We start from the raw sequence: 17,285 nt of genomic DNA on the forward strand, positions 1-17,285 counted from the left end.
AATTCACAGCAAAGTGATTTAGACAAATACAATGAAATCATTATATTTTCCTGTGTCTCATGTCCATGCTTTAATTGGAGTTCTTGTTTATATTGATCTCATGGTGTATTTCCAAAATGACAGGAATCACTATGTAACATCTCACAAGCGTATTACTGAAAATTAAATGCTAATGAGAAAAGACATTTTTGATACAAAGCTTTTTGTACTTTCTCACATGCAGCATGTTTTCAGCTTGCTAACTCGTGATGAAATCTGTTGGTACACCCCCTTATCTGCTGTTGAGGGCTCATATTTTGTCTCCCTGCCATTTCCTTTGACAGGAAGCAGCCCTCAAAGCCACTGTGTTACCATGCTCCCTGTGATAGTTCTTTTCTTCCTGTCACCCTCACCACTGCAGTCAAGGGTCTGGGCCCCTTCCTGCTCCTTCACAGCCTGAAGCAAAACCGAGCTCTACTGTTTATTCTACTGCTGCCAAGCAAATGGTTGCTGCAACATTTGCAAAGTCCCCATTGCAGCATAGGTTTTCTCCAAGTGACACATGTGAGTGGCAGGGTGGGTGTCAGAGCTGAGCATGCTGCCTGCAGCAGAGGAAGATGAGAGGGAGGAAGGGTTTTCAGAGGGGCACTCATTCTGAAGTGGGCTTGAGGCATGTACCTTGTGTATTCTGTTCAGTACTCATGAGGCAGCAGTTGTCCCATCTAGTCTACGCATTACTTGTGAAAGTAGACTGGCAGCAAACACCCAGGTGTCACCCCCCAGACAAGGCTGGAGACACACCTGGAACCACAGCTGGAAGGCATTCCTTGTTTCAGAGGTTGAATGTGATCATAGCAACCCAGATAGCTCATCCACCTCTGAAACAATGCTCTTTCGATGGTGGGGAAGGTGGCTCAGCAGGTTTTCTCTGCTCATGACCCCTGGAGATAGCCAGGCTCAGCTGCCCCAAGTGCTCTGGCAGCCCTGAAGCTCTTTCACAGTGTCAGGAAAATCCACAAATGTCAGAGGTCTAAGTCCAAAAAGGAGACAGAGGAGTCCTGCAACTTTATTCAGATAAAGGGAGAGACTCCACTGGGGAACATGCCTGCAGGGTTTTCGGAGGGCACAGCCTTCTCTTATCCTAAACTCTCAGACGTAAGTTGCCCTCTTCCTTTCCCTGTTGGCTGTTCCTCCCTTGAACCTACTCTTTTACCCCAAAGCTCAGAAACTCCAGGTTGTGCAGACCCTTGTCTGTTTCAGGAGCCAAGATGTCTGGGCTCTGCAACAAACCTGCTGCCCAAAGTCAATAGAGACATTAGGACCCATTTCAAAGACACATACCTTCACCCATGAAATTGTTTGTAAAGACATTAGCTTTCCTCTCAATGGCCACATAACTGGGTCCAATTTGCTCTGTAATAGGAGGGTCCCTAACACTACCCACATTTCACAGCCCCTGATCAAACTAATTGAAAGACCATGGGGTAAAAGAGGTCCCAAAGAAAAGAGGAACACATGGTGTATCTCATGCTTTGTCAATTGAGGGGTGGTTTTCCATTACTGAATGAAGTGGAATGAAGGACTCCTAAAATACATAAAGGCCAGGTATTTTTAATGAGCTTCAGAATGTCTAAACATGGTATTTCGCAAAACTGCAAGTCTTACACTATGATCTGAAAACAAGACAATGGATGGAAATACAGTGGAAAAGAGACTCATAACTGTGTCCTTTTGTTAGAAGACTGTTCTCATTTGCCTGTGATTTTCTTAAGCTTTAACAATTTGATCTACATTTTCTATTCTAGGAGTCTGACTGAGATCTTTAAGTACCAGTCAAAATAGTTTTCCACTATTCCTTAGTTAGAGAAAATACAGTGCTTTGTCAGTGTAGTTATGCTTGCATGAGATGAAATTTGTATTTTCCTTACTTTGCTCTTACAATTGACTGTAGCTGAATTGCAATCAGAAATTCTGTTTTGAGAGGACCATAAAACAACAATGGCAGAAAGCTTAGCCAGTAGAGAATGAAAATTATCCTTGTTTAATGTTGTTCCTTTCACTGTGCCATAGCACAGTCTTAATTACATGAGCTATTTTTTCAGAAGGGAAGAGTTCAAGTCGAGTATGTCAGGAAAATTAATTCACAAACACCAGAGGTTTATGTCCAAAAAGGAGACAGAGGAGTCCTTCAATTTTATTCAAATAAAGGGAGAGGCCATGGGGCATTTCCCCTGGGGTCTCTCAAATTTTTAGGGGACACCGCCTCCTTTTTATCCTAATTTCCTGGCTGCATTTCGCTCTCTCTTTCCCCATTGGCTGAGGTACTTGAGATGTACAGACATCCCAAAATGCCTAAGACCCCTTCTAATGTATAACCCCCCCTCCCATTTTTCTTTTACTTTGTGTCTGTTTTTTTCTCTAAATCCAGAGATTTAGCACAGTCTTAAGTGAGTAACAGTCAGTTATCTGTGTCAATTAATGGAATTTCTATGGAATTTATGGTTTCTCCCATTGCTTCTTTCACCTCAACATGTCTGGCCTTATCTACCATCAGGCCCACATTTTTTTTGTAAAGACACCTCCTCATTCCTTTCACATAGCAGATCAGTTTATTTCCAGACGAGTAAGAGCAAGCCTTTCGAATCCTGTGGCTGCCTCCCACAAGACCTGCATTACTAACAGCAGTAGAGCTTAAGCATGGAGGACAAGGAGATGCTTGGTATCACCACCCATGGGGGGTGATACCAACTTCTCTGGGATGCAAGCACTCTGTGATGGGCTGTGGCCACACATCAGAAAGCAGTATGATCTATGAGTATCCCATACACGCCAGTCTCTACAGCATCTGCTGCCTCATTTCATCCTCGAATTAACTTTTAGACTGTAAGCAGATGTCCTTCTTACAAACATTTAACCCTCGAGTGAAAAACCCTTGGTGAGAAATGCTAGCTGACTCAGCCCCAAAACTTACTGCTTCTGCAGCTTTGCTAGGCAGAACTGCTGAAGTGAACATTATGGCTATCCTTAAGGTAAGTAGCTTAAACACTAGGATTTTGGTCACAAGGCATTTCTCTGAAGGAACAAAGCATTCATATGCCTAGCTCAGAACAAATCTGAGGGCAGCAGCCTTCAATTGCTTGTAGCAATGAGCAGCAAGTGCTGGGTATCTCCTCCACTAGCACACCTGGGCCTGCCTAGGGAGAAATCTGTCCACAGAAATAACATTGACTGTTCCACTCCACTGGGATAGTTCAGTTTCGTCCAAATTAGGGAATATTCACATGAACTATCAATAAAACTGTGGGGACAGTTAACTGCAGAGCAGTACAGCTGGATGTGAGACAGAAGGTCAGCCTAAGGAAAAAGGAAATGTTTTTGAGCATGCAATGGCATATTATGGGGTACCACTCTAAAGAGAGAGAGCCTGGCTATGGGTTGCTGCCCAAAGTACCTGCTCCTTTAGCTACTTTGGTCCTATTCTCCCTGGCATTGTTTCTCATTGGTGAGACTGGGTTCTCTAGTCCTATTTACAGGACTCCTAAAAGATTCTGCTGCCTCATTTAGGTATTTAAATAAGCACCACAAAAGGGTCAAAGAGGAAGTTGGCCATTTACTATAGATTTTTTCTGGTAAACAACAGTGTTTCACAGAATTAGTGTTCAACTTGTCTGATTTTACTCAGTGGTGAAGAGCCTCTGCTCTAGTAATCCAGGCGACAAAAAACATTTCTAGCCTATCAATAAGAAAATACTAGGAATGTAACAAGTGTCCTACCTACTACGCCCAGTGGTTTCAGGATATTCTGTGCTTCGATTATTCTAATATCAGGATATTCTATTGCTTCTATTCTTCATTATATTTTTTTACATGGAAAGGAACAAGTGCTCTTCAACTCTGAATGTCAAACCAACACTGCTCAGCTTCAAGATGTGATGTTCTTTTAGCTGGCAGACAAATAAAGCCTTTTGTAATGATCTGAACTTCAGGGCAGATAGACAAGTATACTTAGAACCAAGAGTCTATTTGGTGAATGTGTATTCATCTGGAGATTGACAGAAAACCAAAATTGATCTATTATGACCTCCTTATGACTTGCAAGAAGGAATAAAACACATATTCCTCTAGAGGTTTTGGGGGAAAGAACCACAAAAAAAGGACAGCTGCTCAGTATTTCAGCTGTCTCATTTTGACTGTCCTGCCACTGAGGGAACACTCATCACTGGGGGTTTCATTGACCTTGCTAGTCCCCTCCATTGAGGCTGCATCCATGCCAAATGATGCATCTGAAGAGTCTGTCTTAGTTCGTGAGCAAGTTCCCAGTCACACCGAGTTCTCAAATGATTCAGGTTTAGAGAGTTCACCAGTGACCAAGAAGACATAGGTACTATGTGAAATTGAAGTTAATACAAGCTGGAAGTTTGTTCTTACAGGAGCAGAGTCATATTGAACTCCTAAGGCAAATTTTCTGTTCTCCACAGTAATTTAATTTGGTTTTCTGCAACAGACCCTTGAAAGATTATAACACAGATAAAATGTCCTGTGTATTTCTGTGATGCAAGCAGAAAACTTTACAGCTCTTAATCTTACCAATCCACCAATGAAAATCTTAATTTTGATTCCTGGACTGAAGAAGAAAGAGATAAACAATGAAGCTCCAACTCTGCACCTTCTTTCCAAGAACAACTCAAGTCCCTCTTTCCTCTGTGTTCACAGAAAAGTTTAACAGCCCTGAAAAAATCAGCTTCCTTGGCTTGTCACCTGTGGTGTCAGGGAAGAAAACTGGAAAAAATTACCTGTCTTCCTGTATTTTGGGGTTACTTTTAGGGACAGTGAGTATGAGACATATGAAAAATAAATCCTCAACCATGAAAATAACAGAAGAAACAAGCTTTATTTTCATTATTTGAAATTTTTGTGCGTGATAAAGGTACACATTTGACTCCAGTTTTCCTACATTTCCAAGACAGAGTAATTTTTTTGTCAGCTAAAGCATTATGAGTACCATGGCACGCAGGAAGCTAAAACTACACACACACACAGGCACGCACACACATGCACGCACGCGCGTGCACACACACACACACACACACATACACACAAACACTTTGATATGCGTCTTTCATCCTTGACCTTAAGGAGAAAAAGTCTGTATTTAGCCTCATAAGGATTTAAAACAAACAAACAAACAAAAACATCAGCATTGAGAGCAAAAAAACAAGTGAGAAGAATATTTCATTATGAGTGTCAAGAGAGCACAAGGCTTACGTATACACAAAACATATATTGACTTACAAAGATGGAATGTACAAAACCTTTAAAAAAAAAACCATGAAAAAAATAACTGGAAAAACTGCTAGAACTGGAAAGCTGCAGCAATATCAACTGGTAGAGATTTCTATCAGTGGCTGCTGCCATACACTACGCAACTTAGGGAACATTTCCATGTCATAAAGCCAAAGAAAAGTGTCAGGGTTAAGGCTGTGTTGCTCACAAACATCAACTGAAGTGCTGTACATTCATCAGAAATAAAATGTACCTGTTAGGAACTTTCCCACTCCGTAGCACAAATACCTTCTGTACACTTTCCACAAACAGGTCTGATAATCACTGCTTGAATTCTTGAAGAAAACTTTGACTTTACATCATGATTCATAACGAGCTGTCTCCCACAACTGAAAATAATTTCTTTACAACAAATACAACATATTGGGCACTTAAGAGTTCTCGTTATGGCAATACTAGGTTTTTATTATAAAAAATATTGACATAAAATCAAAATCCCTCTATCTTTACTAGCAAGTAACACTCTTCATGAGGCAATTCCTTGCCTAAACAATTTTCCTTTTCTTTTTCAATACATTGGTGCTGGTTTAGCCTATGTAAAAGTCTTCTATTGTTTTATTGGATTTATCTGAACAGATCTTTTTATTCTATTCACAAAACAATGAAAAGACAGTTGACTAGTTTGTCCTAAAAAGCTCCATATAACACAACATCCAATAACCCTTTGAGATTACTTTTGATTTGAAGATTAGTTAAATGAAGCACATACTTTGACCGGTCATGCTGTGCTACTAGTCAATCAGCCTTCTAGGGAGGTCAAGGGGACATTTGGTTATACCTGAAATCTGGCAGCAGTGTGCCTATATAGCCTTTAATAAATGCTAACAATTCAGCAAATCACGTAGTGCAACTCTGACCTTCTCTTAATTGGATGAGAAAAAAAAGTCTGCCAGCTTTTAAGTGCAGAATTTCTGTCTGCTTTGGCTGTTCTCTGTAAAGTTTGTAAGCCAAGCATTTTGGCAAAGTTGGCTGCAGAAGCACACTGTAAAAGCAATGTGTTTCTCAGTTTCCCCATGCCAGGCAGATAAGGTCAGACCTTGGAAGGGAATGCCCTATGCCACTAAATTTGAAATTGTAGTTGACAGCATTTGCTATCAGAAGTAACTTCAACTTAGTGATATTTTTTAGGTGCTACTCTGCTAATAACGTCTGAAAATCCAAAAGACTACACAATTGTAAGAAAAAATACACAAAACGTTTAATAGCTTTGAGCTGTGTTGTGAAAGGGGGCTATTTGCATAATTCACTATTTCATCATGATGCACTGGGTTCACAATGGTTATCTAAAATCCTGGTAGACAATGCTGGACCAAAGGACTGAAAAGCTTTTGAAGAAAAGTGTATTCATGAAATAGCACAATCTTAAGTATCTTTTTTTATATATCAGTTAGGATCTGATTTTCATGCTTCTCAAAGTTCTGAGCAACAGAGGATTTGGCTATGTTTTCTGAGGGGTAAACATGCAAGCTTAGCAAAACTGTATTCTAAAAATCCATATTTGGAACTAAATATGATAACTGACAGCCACAGCACATTTTTAAAAATGTTTAATCTCAATCTGTGCAACCCCTTCTCTTTATTACTAAATACAGTTTAAAGGCCTTTTCTTCATTGATGTGCCACTGATTTAAGTATCTTCCAACGTCAGAAAGTGTTGTAAGGACACTTAGAGTGAAAATTTGATCTACAGCTTTGTTTGATAGGACAGTTTATTTGTAATGACTGAGATACATATCTTCAGAATTGTAGGACAAACTCAAGCAGAGGATATTTTGTTCTCTTGGTAATAACAATCTTGAGTTTTAATATTCAAAAATGTTACCACCAGTTTCTTAGCTTCATTATACAGTCCTTAAGCTTCATGCACAAAGTACTTGTTCAAATGAAATAAGGAAACTTATATTTGCACAAGAAATTGTAAAATGGTTCTATGTGAAAAAATAAACAAAGGAAAGAAGAAGAAGAAATATCTTTAGGAAACAGTAACTAAAAACCAAACAAACCCCTATTTAAGAAACTTGGGGCCTGCATTTTTACAAGTCAAATGCAAATTTTAAAAAAATTAGGTTTTTCTGAAATTTATCAAAACAACCACCTTAATGTTTTAGAAATAAGACAAATACTTATAACAAGAAATTTTATCAAAGATTTCTTTCCATTTTGCGAACATGCTTAAAATACTCCCTTGTTTCTGACCCAATGTCTTTTTGTTTCAAGGCCCTAAAAATGAGAAAAGAAAGACAGCACTTCCCAGGTTATTGTAGGCATTGGCAGCAAGCTCATAGCTCCCCAGACAACACTTAAAAGGAAGCACTTCTCTACTTATAATCAGGCTATAGTAGCAATTCAACCTTTTACCACTGGATATAGAAATAAGAATAAAGCCAATGCTACAAGTTCATTCTTAAAAAACCCCAAAAAACCAAACATTAAAAGCAGAACCATGCCTGTAAGCATTTCCAGTTAAATTAATACTTCAACAAAGAACACAGTAGAGATCTGACAGAGGAAGAAAGGTAATTTTTCAGAGTTCTGCCATTGTCAAATATCATACATATGTTCCAGTTTACCCACGTTTACTTTTTTTTAATTTTTATGTTAATTGGTCATACATACATACATACGAACATACATACATACATACAAACAAATTGGAACAAATCTCACAGTCCTTGTTTTGTCCTCTAACAAAATTCCCTTTGATGAAGGACTTCAGGGATTGGTTCAAAATAATTTTTATTTGTAACGTATTTTTTCTCACATAAAAACAAATAGCTTTGGTAACCCTTGGCTTTCCTATACAACCTCTGTTTGCCACAGTTCCTTTGGTTGTATAATATAGGTCCTCCACAGGGGTACTTCTCTGGCTTTCTGTCCTGTGTGAAGCTGCAATTATTTTAGAAGATTAATACAACAAGTTGCCATAAGGAAACATGGCAATGAACACGTATGAAAGAGTGGTACACATGAGGTTAATTGGCTTGACATTTTAATAACCCTGATCCTAATGAGCTAGTTCGATGTCAGAAGGTCTGTGGTTATACAGAAATTCTGCTCCCACAAATGTATCACTACAATTAAGTTTTTCCACAGCTTTGGAAATGTCAGGTCTCTGCAAAGTCCTTTCTGCACATTGAGCAAGTGGAAGAGTGAAAAGTGGCCGCACAAAACAATCCTTCATTAATTCCACATGGGCGGGGAATTCGCATTGATTCTCATAGCGCTAAACACTGTGCTGTGTTAGGTTTGACGGTTAGAGCTAGACAGATTTTGTGAGACTTAACCTTATACTAAAAGGACCTACTTATTATACACAGTAAGACTGAAGAATGTTAAAAGTGTAATACCTACCATGATAATGAGATATAGAAGAATCCCAGGATCACCTCTGGGTTAAATAATGTGTAAGAATGATACTTCTTTAAATTTGGAAGCTCTGAGTAGGAGCTATCCTTCACAGTCATCAAAAAGCTTTGGAGACTTTTCCCAAACTTTTCTCATTTTTGCCTTATTAGTTAATTCCAGTTTCATAGGTTGCAGTTGGTGTTTAATTTCATATTGTCTTTATGAATTCAGTTACAGAGGATTTTTTTTATTAATACAACAAGAAGTTCAGTGAGAAACATAAGAGGTGCAAGTCCTATGTAAACAAGGTAAGTTTGGAAATTATCACAAGAAGTCCATAAGAGACTCCTTTGTTATTAGAAATGAACACAAAGTAGGAGGTATCCTGCACTGGATCTCTAGGATGAGTCTTTTCTTAAGGGTGGGTAATTATCCAGGTCTAGAGCTCATTGCTACTGTAAGTATCGATAGACCTTGAAGCAGTGATTTCCAGAGTCTGCGACTACAACGTGGCCATCTGAAGTAAGAGCCAGACCTTGAGGACCATAAAGTGGGTCAGCAGAGGTGTTAATGTAGGATAAAAATGATCCGCTTCCATCAAAAACCTTGGAGGGTGAGAAAGCACAGAAAAAATGTTATGAAAAGGAAAGCAGTGGACACAAGTTTGCTCTCAGTTATACTGTTACACTTCTCATTTCTGAAACCACAGACATACAATAGAATAAACAAGGACAAAATCTGTTCTCTCATAATATCCAATGTTATAACAAATGTATGTTCTTCTGAAAAAGAACTAATTATAGCTGCCAGGATCTTTGGCAAGAATTAACACACAATGAAAAAATAATAATAATATAAGAACCTCGGCTGTTCCTTGTTAAAAATAGTCAACTACAATAAATCAAATTTAACTGGGAACTCAACCAACACCTTGATTTCCTAAGAAATATTACTGTTGTGGCACCTGATTCTTAGGTTTCCACACAGAGAAAACCAGGAATTTGTTTACCCTGTTGACAGTGCTTCCTGAGAACAACTCAGAAGCAGCTCCCTCAGTTTTATATTCAGTGGAAATAATACATACACTTCTTTATTAGGTATTCTTCAACAAACAAGAACACCTTGTGATTAGCACTTAAAAGATGAAAAGAGTGCAACTCTCACAAACTGAAAGCAGAATAATTTCTCAACATTTAAAAAAGATGATAAAAATCTGCTGCATTCACCTCAGGTCATTTGATTTTTCATATTTTCCACTGTGATCTTCTGTTATGGTGATTATAAATGACTATCATATCAGCAATGCTTGCAAGTCTCATAAGTCATCAAGTAACTTTTGGGGAACTACTTGGCACCAAAATCCTTAGTCACAGTGGCCATCAGAGCTGCCAGCAGCCACATTGAAAAGCTGACAATCTGACACCACCAGGTCTGAAAGTGGACAATGAGGCGTATAAAGGATGGTTGAGAAACCCCATCAGTTCTAATGCTGGTGGTGTTTCTTGGGTAGTCTGAAGGCAAGAGTTACCAACCCTTTAGTTTTTTTTCATCAAGCACCTTTGAAATACAGAAATTTCTACCTGTATTCGGCTGTTTCCCCAATCTGCTACAATAATATTTCCGTTAGCATCTACTGCTACTCCAGTTGGTGCATTAAATTGCCCATTTCCTTCTCCATTTGATCCAAACTTCAGCATGAATTCTCCCTCCTGGTTAAATACCTGAATAGGTTAAAACAACAACTTAAATATGGCACGGTATCAAATATTAGTAATCTAGTACTACCAGTTCACCTGCTAATTAAAGGAGGAATTGAAGAGTTCCCAGGAACACACAGTCCCAATACACACACACACACACACACACACACACACACACACACACACACAAGATGAGAGAAAATGTGCCCATCTCTCCCTTCACTCCATTACATTATACAGCATTTCCCTTCTCACTTAAGATCTGATTAATCTCAGATATGGAGGCAAAGGGCCCCAGAACCCTTCTGCAGCTTGTGCATCTTGAACTTGAAAAGAGCTGAATGCAGACACAGCACTGAGTTTTTTAATTTCTGTCAAACTAAAACACAATGGAGCAAACTCTGCTTCCATAATCTAACACACACTGCAAATCATGGCATGCTGCTCTCTATAGACCAGTCAGCAACTGAATTCTCTGTGATGGTAACAGATTTAGACAGCAGAAAGATGGAGCTGATCAATGACTATTCTGTCAGTGACCTGGATGCACCAATGGGACCAAACAAGATATAAAATGTGTCATTTACACAGTACCACAGCCAGCTCTAAAATTTTTTGGTCCACCTTGGACTCAGGTCCAGCTACAGCACAAGGTCCAACAACGTTCTTAGAGACTGGCTGGCTTTCACAAGAAAATGCAAAGATCTGATAAGTGCCAAATGCACACTGAAGTGCTTGATAAGGTGGAAGATGTCAGGAAATTATTGTGTTCTGGAACACCCACTTGTGAACAGAGAAAAAACATCTGGGGAAAGAAATTAATGAAGTATCAAGTTAGTGCCTCAGATGATTAAAGAAAATAATAATAATAATAATAATAATAATAATAATAAAACTAATGAAAAAACCAGACAAAGGTATATTGGTCTTCCCTGGGCTGAAGTGACCAAATGAGAGAGAAGCCTACATTGCGCAGGATTTTCCATAAAAGATGACTGAGGGAAGGAACATCCTTGAAGGTTAATGGGGGTGGAAGAAAAATGTTGCTGAGTGAGCTTGTTTAATTAATGACACTGGTGGTAGGAAGTGGCTTTGGGACTCATAAGAGTGAAATGTAGTTATTTATAAACTAATTTATTATTTAAAAGATGTACTCTCTGCTCTCAGATTATAAACTCTCCAGAGTGTCAACAGTTATATGTACCAATTTAGAGAATACTACAGAAATAAGAATCTTTTCCGGTTAGTACCAAATTGTAACAAGTAACATTTTTATCCCATTGAGTCACACCAGAGACAGATGGGACACTGTTCTCATTAGAAATGTAATAATTATAAATCCTCTAGGATGCCACACTTCTTATGTTTCTTCACTTGCTTTTTTAAAATTTCAGTTTCCCCCTTGCTGTTAAGCCTCTCCAAGCATTCTTATTACCAGGCAAACCTTGTTTGTGGGGAGGAAATTTATGGGGTCATAGGCCTCCTGCTGCTTTAGGACTTCTGTGTCATAATCCAAACCACGAGTGCTACTTCCTCACCAATTCCAAAAGGATAGGCAAGCAATGTTGCTATTCCAAACCTAGGTGATTCAGCATTGCTCAGAACACAAACATGTCTGTTTAAGCGGCTACTTCCTATTTTAGGTGAATGTATAAAATTTATTTTTTCAATCAAAACCAGTGAATAACTAGACTGAGGATTCATATTTGTGTTCAGTCAAAACAGACATTAGATGAAATGCCAGGGATTTTATTTTATTGGTGTGTGGGACTGACACATGTCCTGAGAGCCGAGGTAGAGCAGCATCCTGTCTCTGTCCTCCTGCTGCTGCCTCCTATAGAGGGAAGGCACATGAGCATATGCAGGAGGTGTAGGAATGAGAATGCCTCAGAACAAACACACACAGGTGAGGCATTTCTGCAATGGTTTGTATCTCCTTCATACACATTTGCCCACCCATCTCAGCATGTTTCCCTGGTTTGGTTTTTTACTTGGACAAACAAATAAACTTCCTATCATACCATGACTTTAACAGGCTGTGAGTCAGGACTTCCCATGGGAGTAAGGACTAGTGGCGAGTTCTGCCCAGTGCAGGAGGCACTGAATGAAAACAAATAATTACATGGGTTTTAAGAGAATCAGGTTGTAAAATGGATCCAATAATCTTAAAGTTTATAGGTACAGAATTTAAAGACCGTCAGGTATTGTTACTTTGTTATCATTTTACAGCTAGAAATGTGGAAAGCTTTTACTGGGAGATTCAAAAGTCAGACTTTTAAAAGAAGACAGAACACAGGGTCAATAACAGGTTTGGCAGAGGGCTACTAAAAATAAGTAAAGTTGAAATTATTTATTTCAGGTACAACTTATGTTCAAGCTATTGAATTAGAGACTATTACAGTGACACCAAAGGCAATGGACTGTATCTTCACTAAGCAGTGCACTGCATGCAAAGTTCTCTGAAAGTGCTTTCCTTATAGCAGAGCTCATACATATGGAGTGTGATCTCTTTGTTTTTAACAATACATTATTTTCCCCAAGAATGTATCATAGTAAAATTAAAATGGCAACTTTCCAAGTTGCAATTAATTGACAGTACCTTGACAGAATGGTTATGAAAATCTGTAATTATAATTTCATTGTTGCTGTTTACAGCTGCAAAATGAGGACCTGCAATCCAGAAAAAGAAGAAAAAAATAGTAATACCATTAAAATTAAAAGTATTATTAAATTTCTTAAAAATCAGCCTGCCTGCATATTATGTTTGGCTTCTGAGCAATAGTAGGCCAAGTGGGAATACCAGTTTCAAGTTAAGAGTAATTTTACTTCATTTTTTTAAAAAAACCTCAGCATGCTTTTTGTAAACACAATTTCTTTATTGACCAGTTTCAACCAGCTATTGTTACCAATAAGCATTGTTGATTTCTCCATCTCTTGTATGCGTATGACTATGCAGAGATTTATAGGCTTAGTAACAAGACAAAACATATAGTGCTTAAGCATGAAGTTGTGTATACACTGAAAATTGTTATCAAAAATGTTCCTGTAAATTCTTAATTGAAATATATTATGCTCTATGTGCTCACATCTTACAAGCATTTGAAGTAACAAGTTTTAGGATAAATAAAGAAGTTACTTAGAAGACCACTGTTGGGGGGGGGAAGGAATTGTTTGCTTTACATTGTATTCAAAAGTGTGCAAATTTGCGTAAAAAACAAATGGTAGCTTGAAAGCAGGCAAGCACTCAAATTAAAATACTTGGTGCTATTTTGAGTTATTAAACAGAACAGAACTCAGTTTCAGTTTTCACAGTGTATCAGGGTAAACTATAAAAAATGTGAACAATTTTACATTGAAAACATTCAAGTATTGACAGTTTACCTGTTTTCTGTAGCCTATCAGCAAGAAGAGGTGATAGATTTCTCAAATGCTTGTCAGGAAGTATTTGCCTACTTATTTTCAGGAGGTGTTTTTTGCAAATTTTCAAATGAAAAGAAATTGCAAAACCCAGAAAATTTAGCTATGTAAGAGCCCAAGCTCTTATAAATTAAATATACATATCTATCTATCTATCTATCTATAAAACACCATAAGACATTGCAAGAGATCTCAGGATAAAGACACATTGAGGCTATTCCTCTCTTTCACTGTGAACCAGTCAAAACATCAGACCAATGAAACTACATACTAAAAATGACCCATATACCTAATTTGGCATCTTAGTTTCAAATTTTGAAAGAACAGCTATTCACTTAAAATATATCAGCGAGACTGTTCTGTTTTTTAAATTTAACTGCATTTTCTACTTGAAAGACAGCATGTGCTAGCAGTCAGTTGAGTATAAATGGCAATTTCTCCAAACTTACATTGGCTGTTCCATTACTCTGCCTTCCTGATCTCAATCTTAACACTACCACATTACACTCATTTTCTAACAGATACCACTTAGGGCACTGGGTTTTGTGTATCTGATGATTGGAAACACGAAGCACAGCATCAGAGTTGGTTGTGGTGAACAGCTTAGTGTGGCAATTACAAAGCACTTAAATACTAGTTAAGATCAGTCTTTCTTGGGTCACTGATCTGAAATGCTTCCCGGCATAGGGAGGTAGATTAAACAATCTGGTTACAGTTGCATTTGCAGAACAGATGTTGTAGTCTGCCTGACTAATCAAGCAAATAGGAGCTGCATGTCCAGCAGGATCTCTCCCCCAGAGGATAAAGGAGTAGGATACAGCACTATCAACATGCTCAAACATCATGCAAATGTGAGCAGAAGAGGCAAGAAAAGGGGATTTACATATTACCATCAAGTGTACCTGCAAACTGCTTGTCACCATTTCCTCTACTTCCAAACCTGGTGACGATTTTCCCATTTGGCTGGAAAATGAAGACGCAGCATGCTTTATTGTCCACTACAATGATGTGTCCATTACGATCCACCGAAACACCTTTAGGGCCCATGAGCTTTCCAGACCCAATTTTGGCCTAAAAGGAAAAACACAAAACAGGAAAATATAGTGGCATAATAGAAATTAGTTAGTGTAGTTTAAAGATTGTATTACAGGCACAGAGCAGAACAGGGAGTAATTTTTTTCATCAAAAGTTGGAAGTGATAGTTTTTATCAGCTCTTACCATGTGCTTCATAATTTTTTCTTCAGCTGAAAATACGCTCTGCTTTCTGTATATCTTTTCTAGACTGAAAAATCTGCCACCTCAGCAACTGAGTCCAAATATGCAACTCATAAAAAATACAGTCATCAGATTTGTGTGATTTGGTAATCCTGTCAGAAATGTTTGTATATCCAGCATTAGGGTACCAGCAGGATAAGCACACAAGCAGAAGGGATTTTTGTTTCCTATTGTGTGCTGTTCTTGAGTCCAGCAACCACCTTGATGGTCAGGGAGATATCTTTATCACCACCTGCATCAAAGAAGTCAGAGTTCTTGGAGCATCAGGGCAGAGTGGGATGTAGGCTATGATGTTGTCTGTTGCCTTTCTTGGTTTAGTAAGACACCAGCATCTTCTGAGTGCTCTCGGAAAGAATTTGAGCAGAGCTAAAGCTCAAGCTAATCTTTCTATCTTCCATCAGATTCCACAGGAGATTGCTCCACTTGCTGCTTAGACACATGAAGTGTCAGCTGAAGACTGCAAAGGGGAGAGAATCATGTTGCCAAACAGCAAATTAAGCAATCTTTGAAACACTAAACAAATCAAAGCTTGTTCCTGTCTTAGGTAAATAAAATTATTTCCATCATTTTAAATAGGCCTTATGACAACCAAAACCATCTGCTGGCATAATCAGCAGCATTGAGGAGAATTGTATACAATATTTCACTCGAAAAACATTCAGTGGAGATGAGATGAATCTCACAACAGTAAATTATTTGGAAAGGTTAGAGAGCTGTCAGATACAAAAAATGTCAGAAGCATGGTTTAGTAGGTTTGAAAAGAAGAAGTTCTAAAAAGAGGATCTAAGCAACAGAGCCAGAAGAAATTGAGACCAAGCCTTCAAAGAATCCATGAGCTACTTGGGCATATACCCAAGAAGACTTTAGGATCACCTCACAATTCTTTCCACATTTTTCACCATTCAGCTCTTTTTTTAAGCCAAGATTTTAGAAACTGCTTTAATCTACATAAAATCAGTTGAGTTTTGACTTTTCAGTTAAAAAAGGTTGTAAATACCCAACTGTTTGCATTGTAATGGAGCAACTTGCATCCTGCTTTTAGCCATTCTTTAAAATTGAGGGAGAGATTTGAAAGCACTTAATCAGGCTGAAATAGACAATCCCCCAAAGAGGCTGTGTTGAAATTATGGATTGCAGAACTTTCAGATCCTGTAGTAATTTTTGAGAGACATCCTAAAAATGGAGGTTCCTATCTTGGTGAAGTATACACTTTTCTGTTTGCATTGGAATTTGAATTAAATATATACTAAGATATTAATTTTATTTATGAAACAAGGCTATCTTTCATGTCACTGCCTTTGCAGAGTGAGACAGATCACCCCCTAGAACAAGCAATGCTGAGAATCATAGAATCATTTTGGTTGGAAAAGACCTCTAGGATTGAGGACAAGCATTAACGTAATACCATCATGTTTACCATTAAGCCATGTTCACAACTACCACATCTACTTCTGACTTCTCCCCTCCCCCCTGCAACTGGTAAGTCACAGTGGGACAGATTATAAGACATTGAGAAAATCCATTGTTCATTTTTCTTATGTCCCTGATGTTTTCAAAGCAAACAGGAGGAGCTCCCCTACCCTTAGGATGTCCCACGCTCCTATTTCATGGTACATTCTCATAGGTGGGGTTGCAGGTAAAAAATAGGAATGGTCCTAAAATAAAGCCACCTGGGTTCCCTGAGGATGGCTACTACTAAGCCACTACACAACCTTTTTCAGTCTCCAGTAAAGAAGATTTACTCCAGGGAGTAAATCTTGCAGCTTCAAGATTATGCTTAGCCAACATGCAATGATCTTGTGTCAGTTTGATGCTCATGTACATATACTGGTATAAATTCCAAAATATTTAGGCAAAATCTACCTTATTGAATCATGCTAAAATATGCCCAGGAAAAACTATTAAAATTATTTTGTATTCACCAGGGGAAAGATATCAGTTGACCTACAAAATGTATTCAGTTTGCATAACAACAAAGCAGCAAAACCATAAATCAAATGCAAATATGTAGATGTATTTCCTTTGGGGTGATTAAATCATGCTCCCCTTTCCTTTGGGATGCTGCACAGTTGTCTGCTTGAGCATTGCACCACCTTCTTGCCATCTTTCCAGGATTCCTATCGGAAATTACTCAGATTCATGAGTACAGTGTCTTCATGCCCATATAAACACATATGGAAAAATATAACAAATTAATAGTGTACTACATTAATAGGGACTCAGTG

General features: G+C 38.3%; 1 protein-coding gene across 5 annotated transcripts in view; it reads right to left on the minus strand.

The window, feature by feature from the left end:
- Window positions 1-4,851: 4,851 nt before the first annotated feature.
- TRIM2 (tripartite motif containing 2) overlaps window positions 4,852-17,285 on the minus strand; it is a 43,637-nt gene continuing 31,203 nt past the window's right edge. For 3 of the 5 annotated variants that reach the window (XM_062492897.1, XM_062492896.1, XM_062492894.1), the window contains 4 exons: window positions 14,687-14,855; window positions 12,967-13,037; window positions 10,248-10,388; window positions 4,852-9,272 (listed from right to left, as the gene is read on the minus strand). In XM_062492897.1, the coding sequence (XP_062348881.1) occupies window positions 9,120-9,272; window positions 10,248-10,388; window positions 12,967-13,037; window positions 14,687-14,855 (534 nt within the window). In that variant the 3' untranslated portion in view covers window positions 4,852-9,119. Of the gene's footprint in view, window positions 9,273-10,247; window positions 10,389-12,966; window positions 13,038-14,674; window positions 14,856-15,018; window positions 15,518-17,285 lie in introns of those variants that run through there. The other 2 variants (XM_062492895.1, XM_062492898.1) reach the window with 2 other exon arrangements.

This window comes from Cinclus cinclus, chromosome 5, assembly GCF_963662255.1.
Source record: "Cinclus cinclus chromosome 5, bCinCin1.1, whole genome shotgun sequence".
Lineage (NCBI taxonomy): Eukaryota > Metazoa > Chordata > Aves > Passeriformes > Cinclidae > Cinclus > Cinclus cinclus.